The sequence below is a fragment of the Emydura macquarii genome, unplaced genomic scaffold (assembly GCF_026122565.2).
Source record: "Emydura macquarii macquarii isolate MOO-44397 ecotype Brisbane River unplaced genomic scaffold, CSIRO-AGI_Emac_v2 contig_554, whole genome shotgun sequence".
Taxonomy (NCBI): domain Eukaryota; kingdom Metazoa; phylum Chordata; order Testudines; family Chelidae; genus Emydura; species Emydura macquarii.
In genome coordinates, this window is record NW_027130691.1 from 7424167 (window position 1) to 7440888 (window position 16722).

Genomic DNA, 16722 nt, shown 5'->3' on the forward strand with positions numbered 1-16722 from the left:
AATTTTAGGGACAGGGTTTTCATATTCTTATATTTATTTAGATTTTTTTTTTCTTTCAGGAGAACCATACTCTCAGTGTCTTGCCAAAGGCTTGATACTGGCATTTTTCTTCCTACTCGCAGCTGTTCTGAGTAATTCTTGTAAACAGAATCCTTAAAACATGAAATAATACTACATTTTAAAATTTGAGAATGTAATGAGAACCATTTTAATAATGCAATTTTTTATACTTTTGTATTGAACTAATGTTTTGATAAGTAGTACTTTTATTATAAAGCTTGTGCAAAGATTAAATTTCTAGATGTTATGTATATTTTTATATAAATACTCAGAGACATGTAAAATTAATGGCTGTTGCATAGGCATGCACATGGGGTGGGCCCAGGCACACCCTAATGCAGGGGTATCACACACACCCCTTTTATCAGGCCTGCAAACTTTTCTTACGTTGCCCATGGTGCCATGTCGCTCAGTTTAGAGCCGTCGCCGAAAGCGTGTAGAGTGCGCGGTTTCTCTGCAGACGGAGCTGTGCGATTTTGCGGCAGACGAGAGCACATTGCGATCTGCTGCCGAAATACCCTGTCTTGCGGCATTTGTCGGCAATGACTAGGACCCTGCGAAAACTCTGCGGGCGGGTAATTTAAATGTTGCCCACCGGCGGAGTTCAGTTTGACACCCCTGACAAAGATTACCTGAGTGCACACCCTACTGAAAATGTGCACACCCCAACAAAAATTCCCTGGGTGCACACCCTAATTAAATGTGGCTGCGCACGCCTATGGTCTGTTGTATATGGAATATGGTTATTAGGTTTTTAAAAAAGACAATTGTTAATTAAGGACTAGATCCTGTAAATAGATCTGCCTGAGTGCATTCCTGTGACATTGACTTAGGAGGTGCACTGCATGGGTGCAGGAATGTGCTTGGGTGGATTCATCCCTAAACTGTAAGACATTTAAGTATTTACTGATAAAAAGATATAAACTTCAGTTAATGATTAATTAATTCAAGTACACAACAAGTGTTCTCTCAGCAATTTAAGATTGAAATTTACAGTTAATTTAGGTTTTCCATTATGCCAGATCACTCTGAAGATAAATTATTTGGAATAGTAGCAATAATCTCAATGGAGTTGGTTTCCCACTTTAAAATGCATCATTTGACTTGCAATAGTAGTCACCGTGTTTATTTCCATTTGTGGTGCTAATTATTGTTTTAAAATATATCTTTTAAAAGTGACCTGCAACGGAAAACAATTTTTCCTTCTGTACACTTCTCCTTCCGTCTATAAAGAAAGAGGAAGGTATTTTTAAAAGAACAGAATCTGCTGTTTTTTACTTTTGTAAGATCAAGTCTTGTCTTCCTTGCTTTTGCTGGAAGACTCCCTGGAGAATTAGAGTGGGAATGTGATGGATCTTAGCTTGGCCAGGACTGAGAGTCACCTTGCTTTACCCTCATGCCTCCAGTGAGAGATAGAGACTTGCTTGTGCTAAACTGGATGTTAGTGCCTTGACACCACCAGCCTGCTAGCGATGCAGACAATCTTCTCTGGGTCATACCAGCCCTTACTTTATTTTACAGGTTAACCTTAGGTGTATCCCAGTCCCTGAGCACCTTTGAAGAGTTCCCATGTAGTGTTCAGCCCTTTATCACTGAATACTTACAGTAACATCAGGCATGCAGTCTCCAAGGAAATAGTATACACACTGAATGATTCAACTCCTTGTACAATACCTCATCACAGATATATTTATAGTGAACACAATCATAAATCTATTATCAAAGATCAAGATTCAAGAAATAGTGAGTAAGGATAATGGAAACAGAAGGGGTACATATAAAACAAAATCAATTCACTATTTCTAGAGACTAGACTTTACAGGCTATCCTTCTGGCTAGAGCAGTCTTATCTCACCCAAAGTCTTTTGCAGAGTATCCAACCAAGGCTGGTTGTGATCTCTTTTTATTAATGTAAATGTGCGCTCTCTGTTTACTTCCTAGGTGCGGGATAACATTTCCCTTGTTATAGTCCAGTCAACTTTTGCAGTGCACCCTCAGATAGGACTCTTTTCCCCTTGTTGTTCTTCTCTTTCTGTTAAATCTCACAATCCTTCATCAGCATTTAGTTCAGACTAGTGATTCTGAACAAGACAATATTCAGTTTTCATTTCAACACATAGATGGATAAACATCCCTGGTCTGACAGGAAACCAGTTTTTCACGTCAGCTGCTGGGGGATTAATACCTTGATATAAACTATAAGAACATGTTTCTGTTATATATACATAACTCCTTACTTAATAACAGTACATATATTTTATGATATTTGTAACCAGTGTGACACTGGTTTTCTTTTGATACCTTATATGACATTCTTTGATGTACCGATATATATATGTACCAGAATTAGGATATTCTTGTAACCCTTTTGCTAGTTGGCACTGGGGGATTCTTGGGTCACCATAGGGAGCTCTCCTAGAAATTGGCATGGTAATGTAATCTTCCATAAAACTTTTTTCTCCAATATTATATTTAGAAGTTTGTTTAAAAAGGTGAACAAGACTCTTGGGATGTTGTTATCCCACTAGCTCTTCCAGCAAAAACAAAAGTCTCTACTAGATATTTGTGATACAAAAACACCGTCTTTTTAGGGAGTAGGGTAATATTTCAAACATTTATACATATTGCAGAAGCAAAAAAAAAGACATAAATTCAATATTTTTCTCCTTCACGTCTCCTCTTTACAAAAATATATATGTACTGTATATTGTGGTTTAAAATGGATATATTTAGAAATATGCACTTACTGCATAAAAGTAGGAATTATGTCTAGCTATTATTTTTTTCAGAGTGATATACATTAAAAATTGCCAGGAACTTCTCTGTTTTACTGACCAAAGAGGCTACCTAGCCAGGTATCTTGTATCTAACAAGAGGCCTACACCAGTGCTGCAGCAGAAGGTGACTCACCTCTTCACAGTCAACCTGGTCAATTATGCGCTGCTCTGCCTGAGGATGGAGTGGTGGGTGGGAGTTCCAACTGATGATCACCTGCCTTGAAAAATAAAGCTTGATAGACCTTGTAACTTTTAGCCTAGGTAGCCTATTTTTACTCATCTGTGTTTAATTCCTTCCTTGAATCTGAGCTCTTTGGTTTAGTATCTTGCAGCTTTGTTTTCTATAGGATAATTATGTTGTGTAGAAAGCATTTATTTCCTTTTATCCATTTTAAATTTGTGCTCTCTCTTATTATGGGACAAGGTAAAAACAACACTTTGCTTGTCTCAAGTATCTACCTAAAAGTACACAGTCTTTATAATCTCAACCCACTCCTCTAAGCAAAAATATTTTGCTTGTTTAAATCTGTTCTTGTATGGAAGATTTGCCCTCTTTTTTATAGCTACTGGATCCCTTTAGAGGCAGGGGTGAGGAGTGACTTGACTTGGACAAACTTGAATGAGATTTTTTTTAAAATTAATGAGTAGTGGGTATGAGAGTAAATGTCTCATATGAATAAAAATAGTAGTGATTCTCTCATTAAAACACATGGCTCGAAGTCTCATTTTCATGAGGGAGAGGCAGTGGCTTTAAGAATGACTGACTTTTCCCAGTTAGGGAGTCTCCTTACCTTCAATGGGTGAGAGAGCAGGCCTGAGATGTAAGGAGAGTCCAAGACTATGCAGAAAGAAGGGGCAGCAGTTTATTTCTTTGCTGCTGAAGCAAATCTGCCCTTGCATCTATCTCCCAAGGGCCTGGGCATTTACTTTAATGCTGGTTTCTAAAGTCCTCTTCTGGGGGATGAAGAAAGCATTTTGTACTTTGCTGAGGACTGAATCCATTTGTCCCATCCTTGGGGATCTGATTAATCTAAGCCTACAACCATCCCTGATTTACATTTTGCAAAACCCAAACCTGACCAATGAGGTTTTCCAAGCTAAACTGCAGCTTTTCAGGCCCCTCTCTGCTTGACTTAAGAGAATAGGCCCAAACTTCAACAGGTAATCCGGACTATTTTGAAAGCTAGGGGTTCAGATAAAATGTCACCCACAGGGGAGCTGCCCCCCGGCTTTGGTGAAACTTCCCACGTGGGTTGTCTCAACTGGGTGGGTCTTCAGTAGGGAGAAAAGGTGTGCTCTTAACTCCAGTTACTGACACAAAGTAAAAGGCTCCTGAAGACAGGGTAGTTTGTGGTTTTCACACACGTTAGGCCAGGGTAAAGCAGAGGCGCCTCTACAGTTGTTAAGGCTCTTCTCTGCTAAAAAAGACTTTGGGGTTCTGAGCGAACGGACACGGCGCAGCGTGTGGCTCTCAATCCTGAGAGGAGACGCGGCTCTGTAGTTTTCACCAGGCTGCTGCAGCTGGGCGCCATCAAGCCACGTGAGGGGAAACAATGGGTGTGACCGGGCGGATGTCGCCTAGCACCTCTGCCAGGCGAGAACGAGCTGTGCCTTGTTTCTGACAGCGGGAGAGCCGCCGCGTGCTGGCTGCCTCCGCCTCGCTGTCACAACCCCAGCCAGTGCAGCCAGCAGGCGGCCGGGCCGCGCTCCACTCCCGATACACCTCGCTCCCTAGCGACGCGAAGGCCAGGGGACGGTGGGCCCTGAGCCCCAGCCCGGCTGGGGGCCGCGCGGCTCCCCCGGCCTCTGAGGGGCCTCCTGGGTCCGCCTGCAGCTCTCGGCTGCTGCCGCGCGGCCCTGGGACTGGGCGGAAGCGCGCGGGGCTCGGCAGGGGCGGGTTAGAGCCCGGAAGCGGCTGCGGAGCTCAGCGGCTGCTCGCGCTGGCGCTCGCTCGCTCGCGCTCTCTCTCCATGGCTCCGGGGAAGGGCGAGCCCGCCGGGCTCCCGGGTAGGCGGCTGCGGCACAGGGCCCGGTGACCCTCTTCCGCCCGTTCTGCCTGTGGCTGCCGGGGCTCAGCATGGGCTCCCTCTTCCGCAGCGAGACGATGTGCCTGGCCCAGCTCTTCCTGCAGGCGGGCTCGGCCTACGAATGCCTCAGCGAGCTGGGCGAGAGGGGCCTGGCCGAGTTCAGAGACGTGAGTCCGGACCCGGGCCCTGGAAGTCAGGGGACTCCCTCCCTTGTCCCTTCCTGCCCCATATCCTCCCCCGAGACCCCGCCATCCCCTTCAGCCTGAGCCGCCTCCTGTGCTGACACCACCCGCCCCCATGATATCCTCTCCCCCCTTACCTCCCCCTCACACCTGCCCCCGACCTCTCCCCCCTTACCTCCCTCTCCTCCTGACCCTCTTCGTGATACCTGTGTCATCCCTTCCCCCCCCCCCCCCGAGCCTCCCCTCCTGCCCCAACTCCCTTCCTTGGGACTCTCCCTCCTTCCTGGGGGCCCCTGTGGTACCCTCTGAAACTCAGCATGAGCAGAGGCATCCCTACTTCAAAGCCTCATAACATCCCTGCATCCCCTGTGGGAGACCCCGAGAGAAACCATTACAATCTCAGTGGGATGAATTTCCTTCTGCTCTCATCACCCCCGACCCCCAGATCGGTGCAGTGGGGGAGGGACCGACAGGAAGGGTTGGGCTTGGACCTTTTTGGTTTTCTATGGGGTGACATTGCGCTATCAAGCACTGCCATGAGGTGGGGTTGAATCATTTGTCTTCACAGCGGTTCATAACAACATTTTGTGTCAGAAGGACTGGACTTGGAGCGGCAAGGCGATGTGATGAAAATGCTGCTTCATTACAATGCCGTGATATCTCACTCAGCCCCAGAATGGTTTTGAGATCCACGGAGGACCTTCAGGGGTTGCTTGTGGGTTATGGGATCTTGCAGAGAAAAAGCCTGATCCTAGAAATATCAGGATGTGAGGGACAATCTTAGGCCTGGTCTACACTAGGAAATTAAGTCAGTATAACTGTCACTCAGGGGTGTGAAAATTCCACATCCCTGAGTGATGCAATGAAACCAATTTAAGCCCTGGTGAAGACAGTACTAGGCAGATGGGAGAATTCTTCTGTCAATCTATACCGCTTCTTAGGGAGGTGGATTACTTATGCCAGAAAGCCCTCCCATCGGCGTAGGTAGTGTCTTAAATGAAGTGCTACAGTCTTTAGTTTGGAGTCAAAAGGGCACTAAATTAAAAAAAAAATATTGGAATGGTTTCTCTACTGAATGTAATTATTTTTATAGTCTGCAGAAAAAGAGTCAGATTTGGTTGTTCTGTTTTAATAGAATGTTGTTGTTTGAAATCCCTTTCTCTACATCTCCCTAAATGAAAAGGAGCATCTTTTGGGAAGAGGTACCTTTTCTCCAGCACAGATATGGTTCTAATTCCAAGCTACCCAGTTTTAGTATCACAGCAACAGACTTCAGATGAAACAGTGCTTATTGGCATTCATGGGCCCTGATACTGCAAACTCTTACATATGTTGTTAATTTCATTGAGTCTATTTGGACTGTTCATGTTTGTAAAATTGCTGAGCAGAAGTGTTTGCAAGATTGGGATCCTAAAGTCGATGAACCAGTTATGTTTGGAGGAATTACTGCTGTGATAAATATTTAATGAATATTTTTCCTCCTCCTCCCCCTCAGCTCAACCCCAGTGTAAGTGTATTTCAGAGAAAATTTGTGGGTGAAGTGAAGAAGTGTGAAGAAATGGAAAGGATACTTGGTAAGCTTTGTTCTAGTATTTTTCTTTCTCTAATGAATCCTCTCAAGCTATATCATTACTGAATTATAGTTTACATAATCAGAGTACTGATTATCTACTACATTGGAGATCTTATTTTTCTGTGTTTTAGTATGCTGATCACAACAGAATCTGAGTACTGTGAAATCTGAGACTTTCTTTTATGTATCCTGTAGAGTGTATGATGGTTAGAAATGTGGGAGTCAGAATTATTCAGCGAATAGGGCACTGGACTGATAGTGAAAACAAATGTATGTTTCTTAGACTGAGGCTATGTCTACACTGACAGCGGCAAAGTCGCCGCTATCAGATCGACTTATCTGGATCGACTGAGTGGTAAGTGAAGACCCGCTCAGTCAATCCAGAAGTCGATGTTCTAAAACCACCTTGTCGAGTGGCATAGCACTGCGTCAATGGGAGCGCGGTGCCTGTTGGCGCAGTGCAGTGAAGACGGCGCACAGAAGAGAAGCACAGAAGTCGACAGTAGTTACGCAAGGTCTTTGTGTAACTCCCGTCGACTGCCGCCGAATCGCCGAGGTAAGTGTAGACCAAGCCTCAGTCTGTGCAACAGTTGCTACAATGGCACAGGTACGGTGCTGCAGCTGTGCTATTGTAGTGCCATAGCACAGAAGCTTCCTATATTGACAGAAGAGGTTTTCTGTTGGTGTAGTTTATCTACCTCTCTGAGGGATCAACAGAAGAGTTCTTCTGGTGACCTAACTGCATCTACTCGGGGGGTTAGGTCAACCATAATATGGTGCTCAGGGTGCGAATTTTTCACTGCCCTGGGTGACATAGCTAGGTCGATCTAATTTTTAGGGGTTGACCAGGCCTTATTCTGGTACTGGGTCACTGTGTTACCTTGAGCAAGTCACTTAAACTTTCTGTGCCTCATTTTTTCCAGCTATAAAATGTCTAGTGTTGTCTGTTTACCTTTGTCAAACATGATTTAAGTGCCTACTAAATATTTTTAATAAAAAGCTTAGGGTAGTAGAAGAGTTACTAAACTATATTGCTGATAAATCATTGCAACAGTTTCAATATAAACTTGGTTTAAAATTTTGGTTAGGAAAATGGAACTCTCTAGGATGCATTCCTTAGGAATTAAGTATATTAGTGCACCAGGTGACCCTCAGCTGTTGAACTTTCAATCACTCCGGGGAAAAAAAGCCTTCTGTGCCTATAATTACATTCACATGCTATTAAATTAGTGGATTAGTGGTAATTAGATTTTTTTTTAATTGAGTTTCAACTTGCTTCCATATGTCACTTGAAAAATATCTTAGATGAATTCTCTTTGTGCAAATGTTTGTGCTAACCTCTTATGATCCTTTTCATACCCTTAGTAGTTGTCTCAACTATTCCATTGCTCTGCAAGTCTTGCATTTATTGTCAAGGCTTCCCTTGCCCCCTGCTTTGAAGAATCTATACTGCACATATTGATCAGTGAGCAGGACATCAGTTTTTGCGGAAGGCATGATTAGGGACAGGGAGTCTCTTGAAGATAGGAAGAGACATTATGAAATGTTAAAAGTTTCTCAAGGTCCTTGGGGTTGACTTTTTTTCTGCAAAGACTTAATGGCTGAAGATATTTTAATTCCACAAATACTTAAAAGAAAAATATCCCTTGTATTTTAAATGACAGCACCCCCCCCCCCCCCCCCCCCCCAAAAAAAAAAAAAAAAAGACAACAAAAAACCCAAACAACCACCTACCACCTTGTATCCTTTTTAACGGCCCTCTGTGCTCAGTACCTCAAAAGTCTTTATCAGAATCAGAAAAAGATAAGCTCTCTAGAGCCTGATTCTGCAACATGCTCAGCACCCTCAGTGGGAGCTGAGGTTACTCAGCAGCTTTCGGGAGGTGTTCAGGCAAGTTTGGGTCCCTAAATAAGTTATCTAGATAATATGTTTTGAAAAGTGTTGCATAATACAGTTCTTTTTCTAGTTCTGTTTCTCTTCTTCCTCTAGGATTTCTAGTGCAAGAAATTAAGAAAGCTGATATTCCTCTTCCTGAAGGAGATGCTGCTCCTGCTGCCCCTCTGCTTAAACACGTTTTAGAAATCCAGGTAACTCTTTAAAGAATTTTACAGAAATTAAAGCGTAGCATTGGATCTTGCAACTGAATTTCGCTTTCCTTCGTTCTGGAATAAATCCTGAGAACCTGCAGGCTCAGCCCCTTTTGGTATTTGACCTTTTATTGTTTTTAACCTAACAGTTCTGCCCTTAATGCTTCTGTTTGGTTGGCATAACTTGGAAAAAATATTGTAAAAAAACTTGTAAAGTTTCTAAAATTTCTAATTGTGTGAATATAGATGTTTTTAGTGAAAGAAGCTAGTTAAGGTATAGGATTGTCTTATCTTTCCTTGCAAGCTAAGTAGGGATTTAACTAAGGACCCTGTAAGCTCCTAAACATGCTGAGTTTGCATTGAGAAATCTGAGAGTTGAAAGCATTCAGTACTTTGTATAGATATTAAGTGAGAACAAAACAAAAGAGATACTGGGCTAGAAAAAGAGAGCTGGCCAGATTTTCTGTTGGTGTAACTCAAGTGACAAAGGCACCACAAAGCATGTGTGTAATGTTACTCACTTGGTTAGTCCCATTGATTTTGGTGGGAATACTTGTGAGTAAAGTTATGGATGGAGAAGAGTAAGGGGAATGAAGGACATGTGTCTTTTTGTATTCTGCAACGGAAAATAACTTCCTTCTTTGAGGATTTAACTAATTTTCAGCAGAGATGGAAGTTATTCTGATTTTAGTATCTTGTCATTGTCTTCTGCCAATGTACTAATAGACATTTTTCAAAGGTGATTTAGATTACAGGATTTTTGTTGCTCTTACTTAAATTAAAATATATAACCAGTAGCAAATAATTTTTTGGAATGTTTCCTTTGCTCCTAGTTTCAAAAGAATTAATTGGGATGCCAAAATTTCAGTTCTAGAATAAGCTGTAAAAAGAGACTGCTAGTTGATCATATTTATTAAGAGAAAAAAATATTAAATATTCCTTATTTTAGGAAATATTTTGTTTAATGTGACCAGATTGAAGAATTAACTGTGTCTGACGCTGCTCTTGATTTGTTTTTAAATGATCATATTTGGTAAAAAGCATAAAATAATTAGAAATAACTATCCCTAACTTTCAACGGAGAAGTAAACTGATACTGGGTCTTTTTCCATTTTTTAGGAACAGTTGCAGAAACTGGAGACAGAATTGAGGGAGGTGACTAAAAACAAAGAAAAGCTGAAGAAAAACCTGCTTGAGTTGACAGAGTATACATACATGTTGCAGGTCACACAAGCCTTTGTCAAAAGACCTGTTGAGGTACTGTGTATACTACGTAGGCAAGATTGTATTTTCTTGTAATATTTTGTCTTATAAGCATAGTAGTAATTATATAATTTGGCAGAGTGTTTACAACAACATGCAGTATAATGTCCTTTATTATTATTTGTATTGTGTAGCTCCTATAGATCCCAGTCAGGGATCGGGAACCCATTGTGTTAGGCTCTGTATACACACACAATGAAAAGGCAGTCTCTTCCCTAAAGAATTAGTGGTCTCAGTATCCAGTCATTTAAATGCTGTTATTGCAACCTTCACCCAATTTCTAGTAGGAACAACTTGCCTTTTTTTATGCACAAGTTGCAGTTACAATGCTGTCCTAGAATCTTTGCAGCAATATTTTTGAATGCTGACAAAAGCAGTTCATCTGAGATCCTGAGACCTTGCTTGTCTGAAATCCTATATAGGAAACTTTTTTCATTGAATTTTTAATCGGTTTTATGATATCAAGCTGAAAAATGTTGAACTTCCTGAAAGTTATCTGTATCTTTTATTTGTTAGTATGAATCCTGTTTACATGCCAATTATGAAGAATTCCCGTCTTTAGAAAATGATCCTTTAGTGGACTACACTTGTATGCACAGGCTGGGTGCCAAGCTGGGGTAGGTAATGTTAAAATATGTGAACCGAAATCTTATTGGTCAAGTGTCGCAGATCAAGCTCTGATGCAGTGCTGTAAAACTACTCTTAATATTGGGCCAGATCCCCAGCTGGTGTAAATCGGTGTAGCTCCATTTGACCTCAGGTGAGCAATGCCAATTTATATTAGCTGAGAATCTGGCCCACTGTGTCTTAGATTTACCAGGTCAGATTTTGACACTGACTTAATGGCAGCAGGACTGGCCCCAGAATACTACCAAAAATGTTCATTAAACCGATAAAGCATTTGTATTAAGGTCAATGTACGCCTACAGTAATAGAATGTAATGATCTAGTGTGTTGCCTTCTTTATTCCAAGGTAATTACGTAGTATTTGAATGAAATAATAATGACAACATGAAAGTTGTAAAGATAATAAAAAGTTTAATACTTAACACATACCTATTTTCAAAGTGACGTACAAACACAAATGCTCCGCACAATTCGGTGAAGTAGGCAATATTATATTTTACAAATGGGAAATCTATGAGGTGCAGAATAATTGAGTAATTTGTCCCTGGCTACAAAGAGAATTTGTTAGATCTGGTTCACAGAGGTGTGCTCAGACCAATACTCCACATTTTCCTTCCCGGTGTAGAATGTACTGTTTCCATATTATACACTTTAGAGTGTAAATAAAAGAAAATTGGCCAGTTTGTTTAGCATGACATTTTGTTTTATAGAAAATATAATGTTAGGTTTTGATTTTTTCTATGGACTTTGGTTTACTATTATAACTTGTCTGTTTTTATATAGATTTATATCTGGTTTAGTTCACCAAGCAAAAATTGAAGCATTTGAAAAAATGTTATGGAGAGTCTGCAAAGGATATACCATCCTTACTTATGCAGAGCTGAATGAATGTCTGGAAGATCCAGATACAGTGAGTAAACAATTACCATTTCATTGTGTTTACTCATCATACAATTAAGTAAGATGATTCTCAGGTGAAGGGTCATTAGTCATTCTGCAGTAGGTAAAAAGGGAAAGTTAATGACTTCTCAATATCCTTGGGATGGAGGTTAAATTCTTTTATACTCTACTGTTTAAAAAAAAAAAAAAAAAAAAACCAAAAAAACCAGTTGTTGGTCCTGATCCTGTTATCACTGCAGGAGTAAAAACCAACAGTTTCCGAAGTTCAGCTTGACGTATGTAGAGTCTCATTGTGCAATGGTGATGGTTTTATGATACGATACCTTGAGTAAGCTACCTGGCATTGACGACTACTCAGGTATTTATTAACCAGTCATGTACAGTACTGTAAATTTATATAGTCATTTTATCTGCTCTTGCAGTAATAAAGGAAGAGAGTCTGGAATGTTTGATCATCTGCAAAGATTTTTTTCTAACCTTTAAACATTTAATTATTCTAAGCCAGTTAAGACTGCCTCATGCTGTTGTACACTGTATTTTCTATTGAAAATTTTGTTGTGGATCTAATTTGTAACACTATAGTTCTTAAAGGCTGGCTTTTCTTGTATTACAGATATTTCTAAGATGAATAAGAAAGAGTGGAAAAAATTAATTTATCTTTTATTCCCTCCCAAAATATGTGTTTTAATCCAACATAAAGAAGAAAAAAGGGCAATAACACATTTTTCTTTTCCTTTCTTGGTCTATTCTAAGATGTAAATTGTATGCTGCTAATGGTATTTCTCCTGTTTTCAAAATTAATTATTTTGCTGCAGAAATTTTATAAATTTTTGCCTTTTAGACCATTAAGAGTAACAAGCAACCAATTATTATCAGATTTTGGTGGAATTATAAATTATGACTAAAATGAACAACATCCATTTGTTTGTTTTAGGGTGAAATCACAAAATGGTTCGTGTTTTTAATATCCTTTTGGGGTGAACAGATAGGCCAGAAGGTTAAGAAGATATGTGACTGGTGAGAAATAAAACTAATTTTATTTTTACTGTATATTGAATAATGTTGTGTAGGTTTTGCTTATGGTCATTATTTCATTACTTGGGAATGCTGATTTCATGGGACATTTCTGAAGATTTAACTTTCATTATTTTGGCTTTTGTTATTTTTCCATTTATAATCTAGCTTTATAATTATGTAATGTACAAAGAGAATGCACAAATCCTTCTATCTAAGATCCCTACTCAAGTATTTAGTTTAAGTATGCAGCTAAAGAGTGACCCTATCAACAGGATGTATGGTAACATTTCTATTGTTTCCTATTTGAATTTTGACTAAAGGACTTAGGGCCAATCCACCTTCCACTGAGGTCAATGCCAGTCTTTCTATCGACTTTAGTGGGAGTTGAATTAGGCCTTTAATGGGTCAAATTGTATACTGTTTAGTGTTTTCATAAGTCCTATTTATTTTTTTTTGTCTCATGTAAGCCACAGTCTTTTGATTATTTTTGCAGATTCTTGTTTTAGTTTTAAAACCAATCAGTGATAATACTTTGGTTCAGTGTCTCTGCCTTAAAGTAGGCCAGGTAACAGTAGAGGGGGGGAACAAATAATACTTATACTGCTTTTTCATTTGTAGTTCTGAAAGAACTTTACAAAGGAGGATAAGTACCTTAGTTTCTCTATGTGTAAAATGGAAACAGAAGCATTGAGAGGTTTAGTGATTTGACCAAGCTCACACAAAATCTGGGGCAGTGCTCAGAAGAGAACCTAGCTCTTCTTACTCCCAGTCTGGTGAGCCTTCTACTAACTAGACCATGATTAAACCAAAAATACAGAGAGCTGTTCTAAAACCATCAGTAAAATAGATGGAGTGACTTGTCTGAAATTAATAAAAATATTCAGGTGATTTGGATAGTGGAATGGAGTGAATTCTGAGAATGAGGGAGGGAGTAACAACAATGGCATGCCCAAGTTCTGTGCAGCATTGTCCAAAATCACAACATTCCTCAGCCCTTACCTGCAGTGTTGTTTTCTAGTCCTGGCCCTCTTTTGGGCAGTGACTGCCAAACATACCACATTATGTGGTGATTTGGTGTAGTGCACACATATGGACTGAGACCAAACTTCTTGTGACCCAAGGTAGATTTCAAGCCAAGATTTGTGAAAGGGGAAGGTGGTGAGTACAGCAACCCAATTCGCCATCTACCTATGGCCTCTCATTGTTTTTCACATGTTTGCTTGGAGAGATAAGACTCGTACCCATAATGGCTGATCTACAACTTATGGATCTTTTACAAGTGCTCGGCTTTTAATACAGGCTTCTGTATTTTTTTTTCCTTCAGCTATCATTGTCATGTATACCCTTATCCCATTACCACTGAGGAGCGCAGAGAAGTTATTGAAGGACTAAATGTTCGCATTCAGGATCTTCATATTGTGAGTAAAATGTAACTGGTACCATTTTCATTGAAGAATTGGAGCATAAATAATCACTTAGCCCATAGTTACAGTATTAATTACATTGACATATCTCTAACTTGATGGCGTGCACTTATTTTTTCAAGTGGCCAAATATTTGTTGGTAAAAGGTTCTGGACGTTTTTAGATACATAATAATTATGTGGTAAAGCAGTCAGATCAAAGGACTATGAGACAGTATGATGTGACCGGGAGCAAGTGTGAAAAGACCTCATTCAAAACTAGACACTCATTCAAAACAAGACTAGACAAAACATTCAAAATTAGACACTGCATCTGACCTAAATTGACCTGGGTAAATACCTTATCAGAAAAAGGACAATGATTGTAACAGGGTTATAGAAGGAGACACATGGGCTAGTTGTCAGAGCACAGGATTGGGAGCCAAGGATTCCTAAATTCTTATCTATGCTCTTGCACTGCCTGTGTCTTCTGGAAGGAAACTTAACCACTTCATCAAATTCCCTTTCTGCAAAATGGAGATGATAATACATATATACTATCACAGGGTGTTAGAGATTAAATTAGTTAATGTACTGTGCTTTGATGGTTGATAAATATTTGACAGCAAATTGTTTATATTCAAAGTTCTTTGTCGAAACTTTAAATACTGTTTAAATACTAGACTCTTACTATAAACATGACAAATATACTTCAAGAATTAAGCCTACATTTTAAAAAAACCTTTCTTTATCTTTTAATTCTTTTGTAGTGAGTTGCTTTTATGAATTTCTTACATTGTGACATATTTACTTCAATGTGTTAAATAAAGGAGTAAAGGAAAAAGATCTAGTGATGTAGCCTTTCTCCAGGCATCCTTCTCTCCTTATTTTTTCCCCAAAATAGATAGCTTTCCATAGTACTGTGAAAGACTGAGTTGATGCTTTCAAATGAAACAAATCACATTCTCCTAAGGCCTTGCATGAACTTCTGTAAATTGGGCTCCACTTTTAGAATGTTCAGCACAAGGAGGATGAGGAAATAAAACACAGACTCCATTAATGCATTCTGCTTCATCTGATCATACCTTTATGCCTGTGTGGTGGGCTGCTAACTTCATTGGGGTTTCACATGGGCATCAGTGTCCCACGCATGCAGATCTACCTGCAGAGGAAGAATCTTAATCTTGTTAGTTCAATTTATTGCAGTTCAAGGGGGCAGCCATAATAATAATAACTACCACTTTCAGCAGCAATTCTGTTGTGGCTTGCAACTAGCCTCCTCTTCCACAGAAGTGTGATCCATGCAGATGAAAGATCCCACCATACAGTGCTTCATCTTGATCCAAGTGATGGATTGTTTGGATCAAGAATGGCACATTCTTTGGTAAGACCTATAGTCTCTGTGGTCTGCATCTCTGTATTAAAATCAAGGCAGCTGCAGTTCCTTCCGCTTTATGTAGGATAGGTTTGCCTTTGGGCTCCTAGCAATTTAACAATATGAACCATAGTGGGCAAAGTTTCAGTGTTCCTTCTGTAGTTAAACTTTCATCTATATTTGCAATGACCGTTAATTTTTCCTTTGACAAAGGTGCTGCATAAAACTGAGGATTACTTACGACAAGTATTATGTAAAGCATCTGAATCCATCTATACTTGGGTTATCCAAGTGAAGAAGATGAAAGCCATTTATCATGTACTAAACCAGTGCAGTTTTGATGTCACAAATAAATGTTTAATTGCTGAGGTTTGGTGCCCAGTAGCCGATCTCCAAAACGTGCGTCGAGCACTTGAGGAAGGATCAGTAAGTTATTTTATATGGTTGTTGTGCGCGCACACATTCCAAATTTTGAATGTCTTGAGCCAACAATAAAGATAAGGAAAGATATAAAACAATGTTTCTTGAGAGGGAAAAGAGCTGGACATAGGTAACTCCCTAGAAAGATTAAAGGTTCTTGTGGGCCCTATCCAGCACTGTAATTGAGCAAAACCCCCGTTGGCCAGTGGGAGTTTTTTTGAGAGTGTGGACGGCAGGATTGGGCCCAAAGAATGAGTTGTCACACAGGGCTATCTGAAATCACACTAGAAGGGACTAATTTGGTCCTACCATAAAAATGATGAAACTAGCGTAATCAGAATAAGTTTGGAGTTACAGTAAATTAAATAGACAATTTTTAATAGCAAATCTTGACTTTGTTTCTTATATGTCTGTTACTTATGTAATTTAATATTCTGTAACTATTTGCTCTATTTCTGTAAAAAGATTGAAGTATAAAATGGTCATGGTGGATATTTTTTAGTAGGAAGAGAGGCAAATGTTAGACTTAGTGCATTTTTGCACTAAGATTTTTGCAGGTTTGAAAGTTACTCAAAAGTTGTACCTCAAATGTAAGAGAGTAAGTTTCTGTTATGAGGATAAGTATCTTACAATATCTGTTTCAGTGGAGATTATCAAAATCAAAATAATTTTTCTTCTGGGTTAGCAAAATACATGTCAAATATGATTTCATACAATTTATCTTTTGTCCCCTTTCATTCTATAACTAGAGAAAGAGTGGAGCTGCAATCTCTTCTTTCATGAACACCATACCAACAAAAGAAACACCTCCAACTTTGATACGTACCAATAAATTCACTTCAGGGTTCCAAAACATTGTTGATGCTTATGGAGTTGGGAACTACAGAGAAGTTAATCCAGGTTTGTCCACTGACTGTTGATGGAATCTTGCACTGCATTAATTATTTATTCATTTTTCCCTGCCTCAATAAAAGGGCATGCATGTCCTTACATATCTTGCTGAATCAAGCCC

At 39.7% G+C, this 16722-nt stretch overlaps 1 protein-coding gene across 1 annotated transcript in view; it reads left to right on the top strand.

The window, feature by feature from the left end:
* Positions 1 to 16722, top strand: part of LOC137147601 (V-type proton ATPase 116 kDa subunit a 2-like) — a 49743-nt gene that overhangs the window by 17876 nt on the left and 15145 nt on the right. Inside the window, exons 18-29 of the mRNA XM_067539935.1 lie at positions 60 to 131; positions 1745 to 1803; positions 4849 to 5031; positions 6542 to 6620; positions 8609 to 8706; positions 9826 to 9963; positions 10486 to 10586; positions 11380 to 11506; positions 12431 to 12513; positions 13838 to 13931; positions 15504 to 15716; positions 16460 to 16610. Of these exons, the coding sequence (XP_067396036.1) occupies positions 60 to 131; positions 1745 to 1803; positions 4849 to 5031; positions 6542 to 6620; positions 8609 to 8706; positions 9826 to 9963; positions 10486 to 10586; positions 11380 to 11506; positions 12431 to 12513; positions 13838 to 13931; positions 15504 to 15716; positions 16460 to 16610 (1398 nt within the window). The remainder of the gene's footprint in view (positions 1 to 59; positions 132 to 1744; positions 1804 to 4848; positions 5032 to 6541; positions 6621 to 8608; positions 8707 to 9825; positions 9964 to 10485; positions 10587 to 11379; positions 11507 to 12430; positions 12514 to 13837; positions 13932 to 15503; positions 15717 to 16459; positions 16611 to 16722) is intronic.